Genomic DNA, 16,433 nt, shown 5'->3' with positions numbered 1-16,433 from the left:
CCTCAGGTTTGTGATGGACTGCATCACATTTTCTTCCAATATCTCCTGGTACTGAAGAAAATTCATGGTACCTTGCACACGCTGAAGCTTCCCTGTACCTGCAGAAGCAAAACAGCCCCAAAGCATGATTGACCCCCCGCCATGCTTCACATTAGGCAATGTGTTCTTTTCTTCATAGGCCTTGTTCTTCCTCCTACAAACATAGCATTGATCCATGGGCCCAAACCGTTCTAATTTTGTTTCATCAGTCCACAGAACACTATCCTAAAACTTTTGTGGAAGTGTTCAGTGAGGGTTGAATAATTTTGAACACAACTATAAGTGTATGGCCAGCTTTAGGTTCACACTAGGGTCAGACACAGGGTTTCCCTGTTATTTGCAACTCTATTGGACGTCAGTATGGTAAATTTCTGTGACTGCGTTCACACATGTTTGTGCTGTATATCTGACCAGCGTTGCATCTGGGGAACGCTGTGCGCAATGTCTTTCATGGGTAAAAGCACCAGTGTGAATCCAGCCTTATTCCTCTGATGCTACAACCCTCAGTAGGTTCTGGACTTATCCACAGTTCCCCTCACATGCGGTAACATGTGCGTTAGAGCGTATCACACCTAGGGGCATGCTCACTAGACACGTACGGTAGATTTTACCAGTATGTATGCAACTAATACAACGCTCATTGCACTACATCAGTTGCATAAGTATCGGTAAAATTGCCATGCGCTATGTGCTCTTGGTAAGTTTACAGCCATTTAGTGAATATGCCCTATAGCGTATGGGCAACTTTAAACAAGATTTCGGATGAAATATTATCAGATATCTAATGATGCACGGTGGAAAACCAGGTAAATGATCAATATCAGGTAGATATCAAAGTCAGGTAGCTATCAGTGATCAATGTCAGATATAAATCATTTACCTGAAGATCTTCCTACATAATGCTGGGAATACACCATAAGATTTTTCAGCAGATAGATGGTTCGATAGATAATCTCTGACATGTCCAAACTTATTTTTGATCGTTTTTCTGATCGATTTCTCATAGGTGAATGGAAATTGATAAGAACAGATAAGAAAATTGATCAGAAAATCGATCACAAATAAGATCGGACAGTACATCGACTGAAAAATCTCATTGTGTATTCCCAGCATTAGTTCCCGTAAGCCCCCTTTACCCACCTTTGGGGACAAAGGAGGCTTTTAGCAGAATAACCAAATTAGACAAATTAAATACTAGTTTGCCTTAAAACACACATAGTGTAAATGGGGCCTTAATAAAATGTCCTTAGGCACTAGGCAGGTTACAATCGCTCTGACGTGGTTCGGCAGGCTAGAGCTGATAAGTTCAATGAAGCAATTACATAAGAATGCAGCACTAGCAGTTCTAATTGACTGTTATCACCTTGTAGATTTTCTACTTGTTTGAACTGTGTGACTTTGCTGTTCTTGCTCAGACCAGTACATTCCAGCTTTTATTTCATGCAGAGATTGTGGGAAATAAGGGAAACTGAAAGGGCATTTCAACCCTGAGCAATTTAACCACTTCGCAGTCTGGGGTTTTTACCCCTTAAAATTCCTGACAATTCCTGACAATTTTGGCATTTTAGCTGTTGTGATTGAATTTTGGCATTTTACTGTAGCTGTTGTGACTGTTGCTACTATTGTATATATATTTTGTCAGGACAATATAGGTTTTCTTTCAGTAATATTTTTTTCACAAGAGTTGTTTAATTTTATAGGCAATTTACAGGGGAAATATAGGTGGAAATGCAGAAAATACACATTTTTGTTTTTCATGCTTCCTAACTTTCACAAAAGAAGTGCCACAGGTATATAACACCTCAAAATATACTATTGTATTTTCTGTAGCGATTGGATGCCATTTTCACCATCCTGTGCATCTGTAGCTGTTGGCTAGGGAGTACAGTTTGGGGACCCCAGTGCTGTACAGATACATTGAAAAGCAACAGCACAGTGATGCATCTATATAGTGTTGAGTCCCTGCTGCCCTGGAGATTGCATTTGAGCGCCACAGGCAGGCCCAGGGCTGTGCAGTCGATACAAAAATTATCCGACTCGTCAGTTTTTGAAACCTCCAACTCCTCATACCCAAAATGGCTCTGACTCCGACTCCTTAGCCTAATTCTTACCAGGGCTGCGGAGTCAGTACAAAAATCATCCGACTCCGATTCCTCAGTTTAATCATTTGACTCCAGGTACCCAAAATTTCTCTGACTCCAACTTTGACTCCACATCCCTGCAGGCTGCAGCCATTACAGGTATCCATAAATGCACAGCACTAGAACGCGGCGGTGACTTCTAATGCACAACGTGAATTTTAAGTCTTGGGATGTGCAGGAGGGCTTTTTAGGACGTGAAGTTCAAGTCCTGAAATCTCAAGTGGTTAAATATAATAAGGTTTTACATACTTGTCCAAGGAACCTACACCGACCCTATGCAGTACATTAGTATTTTGCCTCTGAATTATTATTGGATGAGGTTGCACTGGTCACAAATTCCACCTTATTGAATAACTTCTTGGATGACAATTATAATGTTGGGGCATTTCGGTGAAAAAAGGAAAGCCATTGGTAATGACTTGTATTAATCATTGTCAGGACAAAAGAGGAATTAGTCTTTGTTAAGCCACACTTGCAATTATGGTTGTCAGACATCATTCTTGATTATTTTTGACATCCTTTTCCATAGAAAGGCATTATTCAGCTGCCTGCCAATCAGCGTGTTCTGCCTTATGGCGAGGGAAGGGGGGTGATGGGGGGTGGCGGTGTATATATATATCGAATGGGCATGGTTTTCCATTGTGTCCAGTTAACCATCAATAATTTTAGCAGATTAGATTAAATACGAACATCAAATCTAACCAAAATCTATAAAAAAGGTGAAGGGCCCCTCAGTTGTTTTATCGATCAAACATTGATCAGGAAAGGCTATTAAGCTGATTTAGCTAGCAGCAACTGCAATATCCAGTGACTACCAGTGCATCCAACTGCTGTTAAAGGACCAGTATCGCAAAAATGTATACAGTACATTTAAAAATACATATTTATCAGAAGTACAATGCACCATAAGTTACTTTTCTCCTATGTTGCTGTCACTTACTGTACAGTAGGTAGTAAAAATCTGACAGGTTTTAGACTAGTCCATCTCCTCATTGGGGATTTTCTGGATGTCGATTGCCCTCCCCACACGCTTGCATGCTTTTTGGGCAGTTGGACTGAGCAGCTGCGATTCATTAAGTGCTTTTGAAAAGAAAGAAAATTCTGAGAATCCCCCATGCGAAGATGGACTAGTCCAAAACCAGTCAGATGTGTCTTAAAAAAAAAAATTAGAAGTCTATAGTGGCCGTATTGCACCCCGGCGTTAGACAGGAACACTAAAGCCAGGGAGTGTGAAAGTTCTGTTTCGTTAGCAATACCAGCTGACATGATTCTTAACAAGGGTGCAGCTTTGGCTCCCCATAAAGGTCTTCCTGGTAAGCTGAGGTGGGATAGAGGTCAAAGAAGGTGGCAGCTGGAACACTTGACACTCAGCTGACCCCAGGCACCTGCCTAGGTTGCCTTGTGGATGATCCTGCTCTGCCTCCAGTGCCCCAAGAAAGCAATAGGGAGGTAGGGGGGATAGTATGAGGCTACTCATGGTGGAATGTGGAAGCCCATTTTAAATTTCCACCCTCTCCAAGGGTATTGAGATCAGGGGTACATAAGTGCCTCTTGCCTATTCCTAAAAAGGGTTAAATGTAAAAGCACAGACACACACAGGCACACAAACCCACGCACACAAACAAACACACACACACCACACACACACACAACACACACACACACAAACACACAACACACACACACACACACACAACACACACACACAAACACACACACACACACACACACACACACACCCCACACCACACACACACCACCCACACACACCACACCACACACACACACACACCACACACACACACACCACACCACACCCCCCCCCCCCCCACACACACACCCCACACCGCACACACACCACCCACACACACCACACCACACACACACACACACACACACACACACACATACACACACACACACCCCACACCACACACACACCACCCACACACACACACACACCACACCCCCCCCACACACACACCCCACACCACACACACACCCCACACCACACACACACCACCCACACACACCACACCACACACACACACACACACACCCCACACCACACACACACCACCCGCACACACACACACACACACACACACACACACACACACACACCACACACCCCACACACACACACCCCACACCACACACACACCCCACACCACACACACACACCACACCACACATACACACACCACACACACACACACCACACACACACAAACACACACACACACACACACACACCCCACACCACACCACACACACACCACCCACACACACCACACCACACACACACACACACACACACCACACACACACACACACACACACAACACACACACACACAACACACACACAACACACACACACACACAACACACACACACACACCACCCACACACACCACACACACACACACACACAACACACACACCACACCACACACAAACAAACACACACCACACACACACACCACCACACACACACCACACCACACATACACACACACGCAAACAAACACACACAAACAAACAACAAACACACATACACACACACTGTGAGAAAATCTGTTAATGAAAAAGAAAATGATTCATTGCTAATGAGGTTAAAAAAATAACGGCATAGTTACACAACGTGTGGAACATGTACCAGCACACCACAGAGGTGTACACTTGTAAAAAGAATGCTTCATGTATTACTATACTGTACTGTCTGTTTCATTGCTGCATTGCATGTGTTCTCTGAGCAAGTCATGTTCCTCACAAGTGAAAACGTACGTGGCCAATAAAATCTAATGTTGGCTCTCATTCTGAATAAGGGAGTGGATTATATCATTATCTGGGTATTCCCTTCACCGTATTAGAACTTAAGAAGTTGCTTATTAAGCATGTTGAAATGTCTTGCAGAACACAAAAGTCTGTCTCAAACTACTATCTATCTATATATTATACAGTATATACTTTCAGAGCCGCAGCCACTTAAGGCACACTCCACCAGGATAATTAGGGAGCTTTGGCCAAAAACTCATTACTGTTTAACATACTGGCTTGAGTATTAGGCAACAGCCTTAACCAGTATGTCATACGTTTTTTAATAAATTATGGTCTTGATATTTTAATATATTTTTGGGCTGTGGTAGTAAACCAAAATAACTGGAGGCAATCCCTTTATACAAACTCCATACAGAGAGCATCCTGGCCCATATTTAAACCAGGGATGCTAGCGGTGCAAGGCAAGAGTGCTATCCACCACGCCTAAGCTTAAAAACTATTCAGCTGTACATTATAAATATGTTGGGGAAACTACAGCTGAAAGCGTGTTTAAAGTGTACCCAAGGCGGGGCAGCAAGAGCAGATGGGACACAGAGGCATGTTCCCTATGACATGCCTCTGTGTCCCCTCTACGCTGCTCTCAGCCCCCCCCCCCCCCCGTGCTGTGTTGTGACCCCCCCCCCCCGACTAACAGGGGAAGGGGTGTGCCTTGAAGGAGAGGCATTCCTGCAAAAACACCCCCTCTGGCATTAGGAACTCCCCTTCCCCAGCTCTGCCTCTCCTCAGCCCAATCCCCGCCTCTCCCCCACCCCTCTGCTCTCTGTTCTCCGTGATGGGAAGCACAGAACTGCCAAATTATTAATGGGTGACACCATCTAAACCATTGTAAAGTAGGAGGGGTTACTTGCTGCAGGTGCACTGTTTCTAGAGCGGCTGCCTGGTGCATGCCCTTTGGCACTGGTGGGGGTACTTGCAGCAGGTACTCTGGCACTGAAGGGATCACTTATTGCATGTATATTGTCACTGAACTGGTAACTTGCTACAGATACTCTGGCACAAGAAAAGTTATTAGCTGCAGCTTGCAGTAAAAAGGTAGAAGCAGGGAGAGCTGTAGACTGATGCGGAGAAACAAGTGGAGGTGAGAAATGAAAAAGTGCAGGTGATGAAAGAGAGATGGAGATTTAGTGGCAGAGAGTGTGATGACTGCTGGTCTTGGGAGATGACTGAAACTGAAAGCAGGTGACTGGGGGAGCAGACCAAACCTGAAAGCATGTGACAGCTTTGGGCCCTTGTGTATAAGTCAACTCCCCCAACCTCGCCACAGGAAAATGGTTATATATATCCTATGTAATAATACCTAAGTGTCCCTGCATCATCCTGTCCCTGTGTCCGTGCTTTTGCACCACTGCGCATGTGCAGCACGGACAGCCGTTGGGACAGGAGGACGGGGTCAGGGAGACGGGCTGGTGCGCGTGGTGGGTGGGGTTGACGCACATGCGCACTGACATGCGGCAGTGGCGGCGGTGTGACAGACCTAGAGCCCTTTTTTTAAACCGGCTTAGGTCAACTAGTATACCATATATATATATATATATATATATATATATATATATATATATATATATATATATATATATATATATACTGTGTATATATATATATATATATATATATATATATATATATATATATGTATGTATATATATTATTACTGAAACGTACAGTTAGTCTCTCTAGTCAGCTGCTTCTTGTCATGTGATTAAGCTTTTGGAGGTGTCACACAAACAGGTAGTGTGAGTACTCTGATCTCCAGCTATGATTACAGGGTATTTTTAGATCTCTGCCTGTAGAAGGAGTTTAAGGGCCCAGCCCACACTAAGAAAGAACAACCCACAGCCATTGCTCCTTCAGATGGAACAGCAAGCAGTTAGTGTTGTCCCGGCAAGTGCCAAATCGAGATTCATCTATCAGACTGACAGTTTGTGAAACCCGAGTCTTCACTCTGAAGAATGCATTTCCGTAGCTCCAGAGCCCAATGGCAGCGTGCTTTACGCCACTCAGCTAACACTTGATATTGTATGTTTGCAGGAGGCAAATGTTAACCTGCTGGATAGTAGAAGCAAAAAAGAAAGGAGTACTACAACATGCAGCTAGGATGTAACTCCACTTAGTGTAGATGTATAGTTCATTAGGGGTAGAGAAAAAAGTGGACACCAACCTGTATAGCAGTGCAGCACAATGCATTGTCATCAGAGGCGTCTCTAGAGGGGTGCAAGCATGGCTCGAGCCATGGGCGCCACAACACCATGGGTGCCTGCCCCTGTGCTGCGCCGCCATGCCTACTCCGGGTTTGTACCGCCATGCCTGCCCCTGTGCCTCTACTCAGACCTCAGATCAGATTAATTCTGCTATCTGGGGAACATTGTCTACTTAATTTAAGTTATGCTACTTAATTTATGGCAAATGAGCAAGTGGCTACCTGCTGCGTACACGCTTCTTCGTCTCTTTGGCAGATCGCTAAACGATGTTGTGGGGCAGCTGCACACACACTGTATATTCACCTGAGACCCCAAAGCGATCGTCTCAGCCAAGGATTATCTAGCGTTTGAATGAGCCTTTAAGTGGAACTAAACTCAGAACTACCTCATTGCTCTAAAAGATTAGCCACAGCACCATAACCTTTATAGAAAAACAAATCTTCATTACAATTTATGGAAACCCTAGAAAAAAAATCTGAAGTTTTAACTATGTTTCACTTTGCAGGGAGCACTGAAAGGGTTAAGCCTCAGTGTTTACTGTATGGGGATTGCTGCCTAGGAAGAGCTCCCTCACAGTCTATACACAGCTACTGATAAGAACTAATTAAACACAGAACTCAGTGCAGTGAATTACTTCTGCAACTATATATGGAATAAAGACTTTTCATTGTGTGCTGTGCAGGAGTTCGGGTCTCCTAGCTGGGTTATTATGTCATGAGCCAGCTCTTGTTAGTCCTGTTGTTTTCACTATCATAGAACTGAGAGTTGAGTTGATCTAGCAGTAGAGAAATGTAATAAACTCGCTCTACCCAATCGTGTCTCCATTGTTAGGGTGACGTCGGAATACATGAGCGCTGTACAGACTATTCCATGCAAAGAGCAGAAGGGATGAAGGAGCAGCACAAAAGCTAGTGCTTTCCAAGGTTCAGGGTAATTGCGAACACAATGAGCTTGTCTATTGGTCCCGCTTGGAGATGCGGCACGCGAGATTGCTAAGCGAGTTCACAGTACTCCAGTACCTGTAATAGATTCTTGGCAGAGACTTTGCACAACAAGTATATGTATGCGCCTTTACTGTTTGGAAAGGGGGCATTCCATGATAGTGCTATAGTGAGAGTCAATAAGGTCTTCAGAACAACCCATTCTACTGCAAATATTTATTAAAGGAGATTGCAAAGCTGTGCTTCATATAATGCATCAGTAATGAACTTCTCTGGCTGAAGCAGCCAATCCTATTAATTAGAAGGGCTGTGCACATCATTTTGTCCATGTGGTGTGCTCATTTTCACCCACATTTGCCTATGCCATCTCGCCTTATCGAGTTCAAAGCATATGCCACTCAAATCTGCCACTCAGAAGTGTTCACTGGTTTCATGTAGTTAACCTCTTCATGGCCTAGGCAATCATAAGAAAATGTAGTGCGCAATAATGCAAGTACAGTTTAAAAATTCTGACTAATGAGGTCTAATGTACAGGTAGTCCCCGGTTAACGAACGAGATGGGGACTGTAGCTTCTTTCTTAACCTGAATCTGTGCTTAAAGAGAACCCGAGGTGTGTTTAAAGAATGTTATCTGCATACAGAGGCTGGATCTGCCTATACAGCCCAGCCTCTGTTGCTATCCCAAACCCCACTAAGGTCCCCCTGCACTCTGCAATCCCTCATAAATCACAGCCGTGCTGGGAGGCTGTGTTTACATCTGTAGTGTCAGTCTCAGCTGCTCCCCCGCCTCCTGCATAGCTCAGGTCCCTGCCCCCGTCCCTTCCCTCCAATCAGCAGGGAGGGAAGGGATGCAGGCTGGGACTGGAGTTCTGCAGGAGGCGGGGAGAGCAGCAGACTGACACTATAGAGATAAACACAGCCAGCTCTGACAAGCTGTTTGTCAGCAGCGTGGCTGTGATTTATGAGGGATTGTAGAGTGCAGGGGGACCTTAGGGGAGTTTGGGATAGCAACAGAGGCTGGGCTGTATAGGCAGATATAGCCTCTGTATGCAGATAATATTCTTCAAACACACCTCGGGTTCTCTTTAAGTCAGAACACTGTACTATCTCTGTCCCCTGTAGCTCCTCTGTGCCCCCCTGTGCTTCTAGTGTCCCCCTCTGTGTCACATCTGCCCTCTGTACCTGCTTAAACAAGTTTAAAAGCCATTTTTTCTTTGAATTTTTTAAAATCGATTTTCTCAAAAAGTCCAATTTGAAAAAAAAATGTTTGGCTTGTTCCCATCGAAACACCGAATCCATGCCGTTCGTATCAGCGGGAGGTTCGTAAGTCGGGCGTTCGTAAGTCGGGGACTACCTGTATGTATCCCATACAATTGTTTTCATCCCTCAAAAACTTGAAAAGATGAAAAAATAACATATTTGCTTCATGTTTATCTTTTTTTTAGCAGTGTTGATTTCTTTCTGTGGATGTGCTTTTATGAGTTTACATACTTTTTACATGATTTTTAATACATTTATATCTACTGTAAAATGTTTACATGTACTTCCTACAAAACAATACCTAATAGAGTTAGGTAGAGCCAGAACTAGCAATATTTTTTAGTGAGCCAAAAAAGAACTAAAAGCCCCCTTTAGAGAAAGTACTACAGATAGAACTGTGTTGCTTAAAGAAAGTTATCTCTTTGTAGTGCGCATGGCAAGTGCGTACCCGGCTGCAGTCGCGCGACCAAGGACACACGTCGCCGTACTGCGCCTGTGTGCGGCTCACCGACCCTCCCAACCAGGAAGTAGCTTTGTGGGTATTAGGATCGCTTGCTAAACATGCCTGCACCCCCCATTTTGAAAATTAGGGAAAGCTACCCACAAAAGTTTATCAATTGGCTTTTTAAGGTAGCTGGCACATAAGTATGACTTTAATGCAGCCTATTTTTTTGTCCATGTTGTTGACTATCCTGGAACACTGGGTGTACTCGACCACTTCTGAGCATCACACTTTTGTTGGCACAAATAAAAATAAATTGGGTACAGTACAAGAATAACTCTCGCTTAAGGACTTATGAAGAACTAAGGCCAAAAATAGCCCAACATGTAACTACATCACTAGAGTAACAATGTTTAAAGCTCTACCTTTAAAAATGACAGTTATATATTTTTGGCAAACATGCCTATAACAACCAATCACTGCCCTCTGCCCATAGACGTTTCTCTCTGGTGGACGGTATCTTTTATTGAGGTCTGAGGTCATAATTCCTGACTCTTTGTTCTGCCACTGTTCCCACATGATTTCCCTGGGCAGCTATTGTTCCAATGTGCCAATCTGCTGTCGTTCCCATAAACCATTTCCAATAAAAATGTTACTTTGTTCCATAAAACTTAGAGCTGGCAACAGCCTTTATCTGCATTCATCTATAACCAAGGCTGGTCTAATCCTCCGGCTTTTGCGCATTCATGAGAAAAGCATTGGGCCCAGCACTTTGCTTCTGTACTGTGATAATATACACTTGTCATCATTGCTGATAGACCTCTTTAAATTGGGTTTTAATAATCTGTAAGTGTGAATAAAAAAAGGAATCCCTATGCAAGGTTGTCAGTTCAGAGAATATTATGTTTGGGCAGGGCTGTATTCTAGAAGCACGCATGCCATTGAGAATTATAATTTACATAATAAATTCCCCGTGAAGGCAATGTAAACGTCTGTCAGCGCGTTCCACTTATAAGTTGCTGATGAGGCCTCCTTACTCTGACCTGATTTTGCTGCCAACACAGGTCACATTGCAGGTCGGGTTGTACTTAGAATCCCTGCTGATCCCAGCCATAGGTCAGATCTGTACAGAGTACCAAGTCTCAGTGAATCGCTATAGAATAGCAAATGTCAGAGAATCTCTATAGAATAGCAAATGTCAGGGAATCTCTATAGAATAGCAAATGTCACGGAATCTCTATAGAATAGCAAATCTCAGGGAATCTCTATAGAATAGCAAATCTCAGGAAATCTCTATAGAATAGCCAATCTCAGGGAATCTCTATAGAATGGCAAGTCTCAGGGAATCTCCATAGAATGGCAAATCTCAGGGAATCTCTATAGAATAGCCAATCTCAGGGAATCTCCATAGAATGGCAAATCTCAGGGAATCTCTATAGAATAGCCAATCTCAGGGAATCTCTATAGAATGGCAAGTCTCAGGCAATCTCTATAGAATAGCCAATCTCAGGGAATCTCTATAGAATGGCAAGTCTCAGGGAATCTCCATAGAATGGCAAATCTCAGGGAATCTCTATAGAATAGCCAATCTCAGGGAATCTCTATAGAATGGCAAATGTCAGGGAATCTCTATAGAATAGCCAATCTCAGGGAATCTCTATAGAATGGCAAGTCTCGGGCAATCTCTAAAGAATGGCAAATCTCGGGGAATCTCTATAGAATAGCAAATCTCAGGGAATCTCTATAGAATGGCAAATCTCAGGGAATCTCTATAGAATAGCCAATCTCAGGCAATCTCTATAGAATTGCAAATCTTAGGGAATCTCTATAGAATGGCAAGTCTCAGGCAATCTCTAAAGAATGGCAAATCTCTGGGAATCTCTATAGAATAGCAAATCTCAGGGAATCTCTATAGAATAGCAAATCTCAGGGAATCTCTATAGAATAGCAAATCTAAGGGAATCTCTATAGAATAGCAAATCTCAGGCAATCTCTATAGAATGGCAAATCTCAGGCAATCTCTATAGAATGGCAAATCTCAGGGAATCTCTATAGAATGGCAAATATCAGGGAATCTCTACAGAATGGCAAATCTCAGGGAATCTCTATAGAATGGCAAATCTCAGGGAATCTCTATAGAATAGCAAATATCAGGGGATTTTTTTAATGTGGACCTGAACTTAGAACTTCCACTCTGCTTTAAAAGATAAGCAACAGCATAATAACATTTAAAGAAAACCATTTCCTTGTTACAGCTAATACAAATCCTGCAATAAATATACAGTTTGTCTACTTCCTGCTTTCATGGAAGCAGATATAGGGTTTACATCATGTGATTACAAATTAGCTACTCTGCCGAGGCAGCCAGCTGACATGCATTTCAGGTTCAGCATGCCTTTTTCCACATACCTTGGTCATCCTTGTTCCTCATTCCTCACACCTCTTTGTGCCTCCTCCTACCTCAGTAACTCCTCTAATGCCACACCCCTGTCTGTGTTTAATGCCTTATTACATCTTAGTCATTTCTGCAACTTTTGTCTTCTAAGTTAACCACCTCTATACCTCATGCTTCACTTTACCTCAATTCTTTGTTCCCCATATAGTCATCGCTATGCCTCATGACTTGTTAGGCTTCATACACATGCTAGATTGTCATTGTCTGAGAGGAATAAGGATGGAGGTGTCATCAGAATATTGCCGGAAAAAGAGGCTCAATGACACAAAAAGACACAGATAAATAACGATTATTGTTCATATACAGTATATCAACTGATCCTTTCAGAACACTCATGTGTGGCTAGCTATGTATTTCTAGATCCTCAGTTTGAGCTTCTGCTAATGATCCAATCGGTAGACTGTTGTGCCATCATTGTATTCAAACATGCCATGTTACTGTCATTGTTCATTCATTGCATTGTTGTCAGGAATTGTTTGTTTGTGGTGTGTACAAAGCCTAATACTTCAGTGCTCTCGGCTTACTATTCCACAGTCCATTTGCGTCTATACCACAGTCAATTTTTATCTATACCACAGTCAATTTGCTTTTTCATGCCCAATTTTTCCTCCCATACCTCATGCCTTTTTGTATCAGATCCAGTCAGAGTGTGAACCTAATGCTTGCTGGAGCCTGTAGAGTTATGCACAAAGGTGTGTATGAAACTGCCTTCTGATGCTTAGTAAAATCAATCAATGAAGTGCCCAAGCTTTACTTGCCTCACATTTATTAAAGCTCACCTAAATGAGCCTGACCAACACACATAACCCCTGTAGTGGGGTAAAGTCATTTGCTGTTTTGTCTGTGGTATTATAACCTGCAAAGTATGCTTCTGAGTATGTCTTGCATATGAGACATATGAGAGACAGTTCCGTCTCCAAATCATTCTGTGACTGAATGTAAGCAGAAGTGAGACCATGGCTAAATATGTCTAGGGGCTATAGAGTGACCGGAGCTAACAACATAATAAGAAACAGCAGGACTGGTTTCAAACACAACTGTCAATAACAATAACAAATCAGGTAGCTGTAACAGCACATGAGTAATGCGCTAAAGACTTCTTCAACAAAACCTGTAAGAATTTTTCTTTCTTAAGTCATAAGATAAACAGTGCATATCTGAGATGCAAAAATGTACTTTCTGTACCCATATTTTCTGTGATGTGAGCCCTGCAGAGTTGGTATGCCCAACACTGTGTCTGTCAAGAAAAATGAGCTAAAAGCATTATGCCCGACACAGTTTCAGCTGTAGCTTGCAGCATTTCCTGTGTGTTTCCTGTTCCCCGTGTATCCTCCTGTGCAGCCGTTTTTGCTCTGTCCCATGCCCCCCTCCCCTCCCCCCCTGTGTCCTCCTCGGCCCTGTTAGTGCTCTGCTCACCCCGTTTGTCCTCCTGCCCCCATGTACAACAATCAGAAGCAGCAGCTTGGCTCACCTCATCCAGCAGCGATCACAGACCTCTCCTCTCCTCCACTGCGCCTCTAGTGCCGACCTCTGCTAAAGACGCAATCAGCAGAAGCCAGCACTAGGTGAGATGTGTGGGAGAGAAGAGGTCTGTGATCGCTGCTGGATCAGGTGAGCCGAGCTGCTTCTTCTGATTGTTATACATGCAGGCAGAGGAGGACACATGGGGAGGACAGAAAGAGGCACACTGGGGACAGAAGAGGGGACACATGGGGACCAATTGGGACACATGAAAATTAATTGGATCACTTTTGCACAGAAATCCAGCAGAAACTGAATGCCAGGGAGGTTAAACAAATCTTGTCCTTCACTGATATGACTGGTAAGGGCTCGTTTCCACTGTAGCGGTGCGGAATCGCCTGGATTCCACCGCTGAAGAAATCGCATGCGGCTGCGTTTCCCCATGCGGATTTACCCGCGATTTCGCATGCGATTTCGCATGGCAAGGAGCCAGGCGAAATTAACCATGTCACTGCCTGTGTAAAGTTCCATTGCCTTTCATGCGAAATCGCATGCGAAATCGCGGGGAAATCCGCATGGCAAAGCCGCATGCGATTTCCCTATTGAATGCATTAGCGGCGATTCGCCCGCATTCCTGCCGCACGCGAAATCTGACGACCCTGTCGTGCAGATTTTTCCCGCACCGAAAAACGCCGCCGCACACGTGGAAACAGCCCCATACACTAACATTGAGTATGCGAATCCGCATGCAGTGCCCGCATGCGGATTCGCTATAGTGGAAACGAGCCCTAAAGCAGTGTGCAATTAGTAACATGGTTTTGGCTTTCAAGCTGGTAGAAAGTAATCTGTAGATATAGAAGCACATACTTCCCTTGAAGGCTCCCTTTGATTCCTTGAGTTCTACTTCCAAATGAAGATCTCTTACTGGGTGTGGCTGCTATGCTGGGAATACACAATGAGTTTTTCTGGCAGATTTACTTTCTGATTGATTTTCCGATTGTCTTTTTCTGATCGATTTCCATTCACTTCTATGAGAAAATTGATCAGAAAAAAGATCGAAATCTGATCGGACCTGTTGGAAATTCTCTATTGAGCCATCTATCTGCTCAAAAAAACGGTGTATTCTCAGCATTATATTGATGTATATGCCTTTCAAGATTCCCACTATATGCCCCCCTTCACAGTAACAATTATAATGGGATGGTAAGGGGAGTGGCGTTAATCGGTACTGTTGCTCTGTTACCTTTCCCAAGACTGAACGTGGATGGACATTAGACAGGGGAGTGACACAACCAGCAACCAGAGGGAGCCTTCCGGAGGAATAGAATGTCTGCTTCTCTCTGTACAGATTTATTTCTATAACATGCCTGAAGATGCACTTTAAGATGGATATTTTCTATACATTATATTTTTAAAAAATAAAATCATGTTAAGTCAAAAACCATGAAACTAATATATTGTTTATATGTCTTTTAGCCTCCAAAACTTGTACAAGGCTTGGTTGGTCTGCGGAATCTTGGTAATACGGTGAGTAAATTTTCCAGTATCTTTGTCCATTGGCCACATCCTCTCATAACACGTTTATGAAAAATATTGCATTTTACTGGTTTTATAATTAATGGTGTCATAAGCTGTCCTTCATGGTCTTTAGTTTGCTGACAGGAAATGTCTCCCCTGTAGTTCCGCTATAGCGCCACACCCTGCATTATAACCATGTAAACCTATCTGTAAACCTATCTGTGTGGGCATTCCTGAGTAGAAAAAAAAATCACTGTTTTTATAAGGGAATTATGTAAACACACTCAAAGATGTCTTCTCTGGTAAAAGGTGAAACCAAGAAAAAAAGTACTGAAAATTGAGCCAGATGAGACGGGAGAGCAAGAAAACGAAAAAAAAAATGGCCCACTAGAGTGTGAAATTCGCTAGTATTGTTTCTACTTCCTGGTTCAGTGGAGATTTAACTGCTAGGAGAATTTTTTGCTCATCTACATTTCCACATTCTTCAAAACTACAATTAACTAAAAAATCTGCTGCTGATCTTTAAGCCGGTTTCACACTAGTGAACAGCGTTCTGGTTGCAACACTAAAAAAAAGGCTGTGTAATAACAGGCGGCAATGCGCAGTAATGAGCCTTCATTTCAATCCTTGCAGCGATTCATATCTGAAGGAAGCTCTGTAGCGCTCACTTCCTGTGGTGAAAATATGAATTGCATGGAAGTGTACTGAAAAAATACCCTTCCACGCATGTGCAACATGAATGCGAAACAGATTAAAATATCTGCAGTACCATCGATTTATATGACTTCTGGTCGCCGCGGATGCTCGCCAATAGCATGGTGTTGTCGTTGCATCAGATGAGATGCTTCGGCATAACGCATACAATCTGAAATGCCTCATAGATTTTCATTTCTTTAGCGTTACTCTGTGGTAAAAAAAATTGTAACGCAATGCAATGAAAACGTCCCAGTGGGAAAGGGGCCTTAAAGTGGATCCGAGATAAACTTTTACTCATTGCATAATTGTGTTCCCTTCATATAGTTTATAGAGCATTCCTCAAGCCAAATACTTTTTTTTGTTTTGTTTTAATACTCTAATTACCTATAAACTAAATAAGCCTCGCCCACAGCTTCTCCAGAGTGCCTTGGCATTCTGA

The 16,433-nt window shown here is 43.1% G+C and overlaps 1 protein-coding gene across 5 annotated transcripts in view; it reads left to right on the top strand.

The window, feature by feature from the left end:
• USP2 (ubiquitin specific peptidase 2) overlaps positions 1-16,433 on the top strand; it is a 292,102-nt gene that overhangs the window by 235,611 nt on the left and 40,058 nt on the right. For all 5 annotated transcript variants that reach the window (XM_068240975.1, XM_068240978.1, XM_068240977.1 and 2 more), the window contains one exon: positions 15,257-15,307. In XM_068240975.1, coding sequence (XP_068097076.1) covers positions 15,257-15,307 — 51 coding nt within the window. The remainder of the gene's footprint in view (positions 1-15,256; positions 15,308-16,433) is intronic.

This window comes from Hyperolius riggenbachi, chromosome 6 (assembly GCF_040937935.1).
Source record: "Hyperolius riggenbachi isolate aHypRig1 chromosome 6, aHypRig1.pri, whole genome shotgun sequence".
Classification (NCBI taxonomy): Eukaryota; Metazoa; Chordata; class Amphibia; order Anura; family Hyperoliidae; genus Hyperolius; species Hyperolius riggenbachi.
The sequence above is the reverse complement of the archived record's forward strand: the minus strand, read 5'-3'. Positions and strand labels throughout refer to the sequence as shown.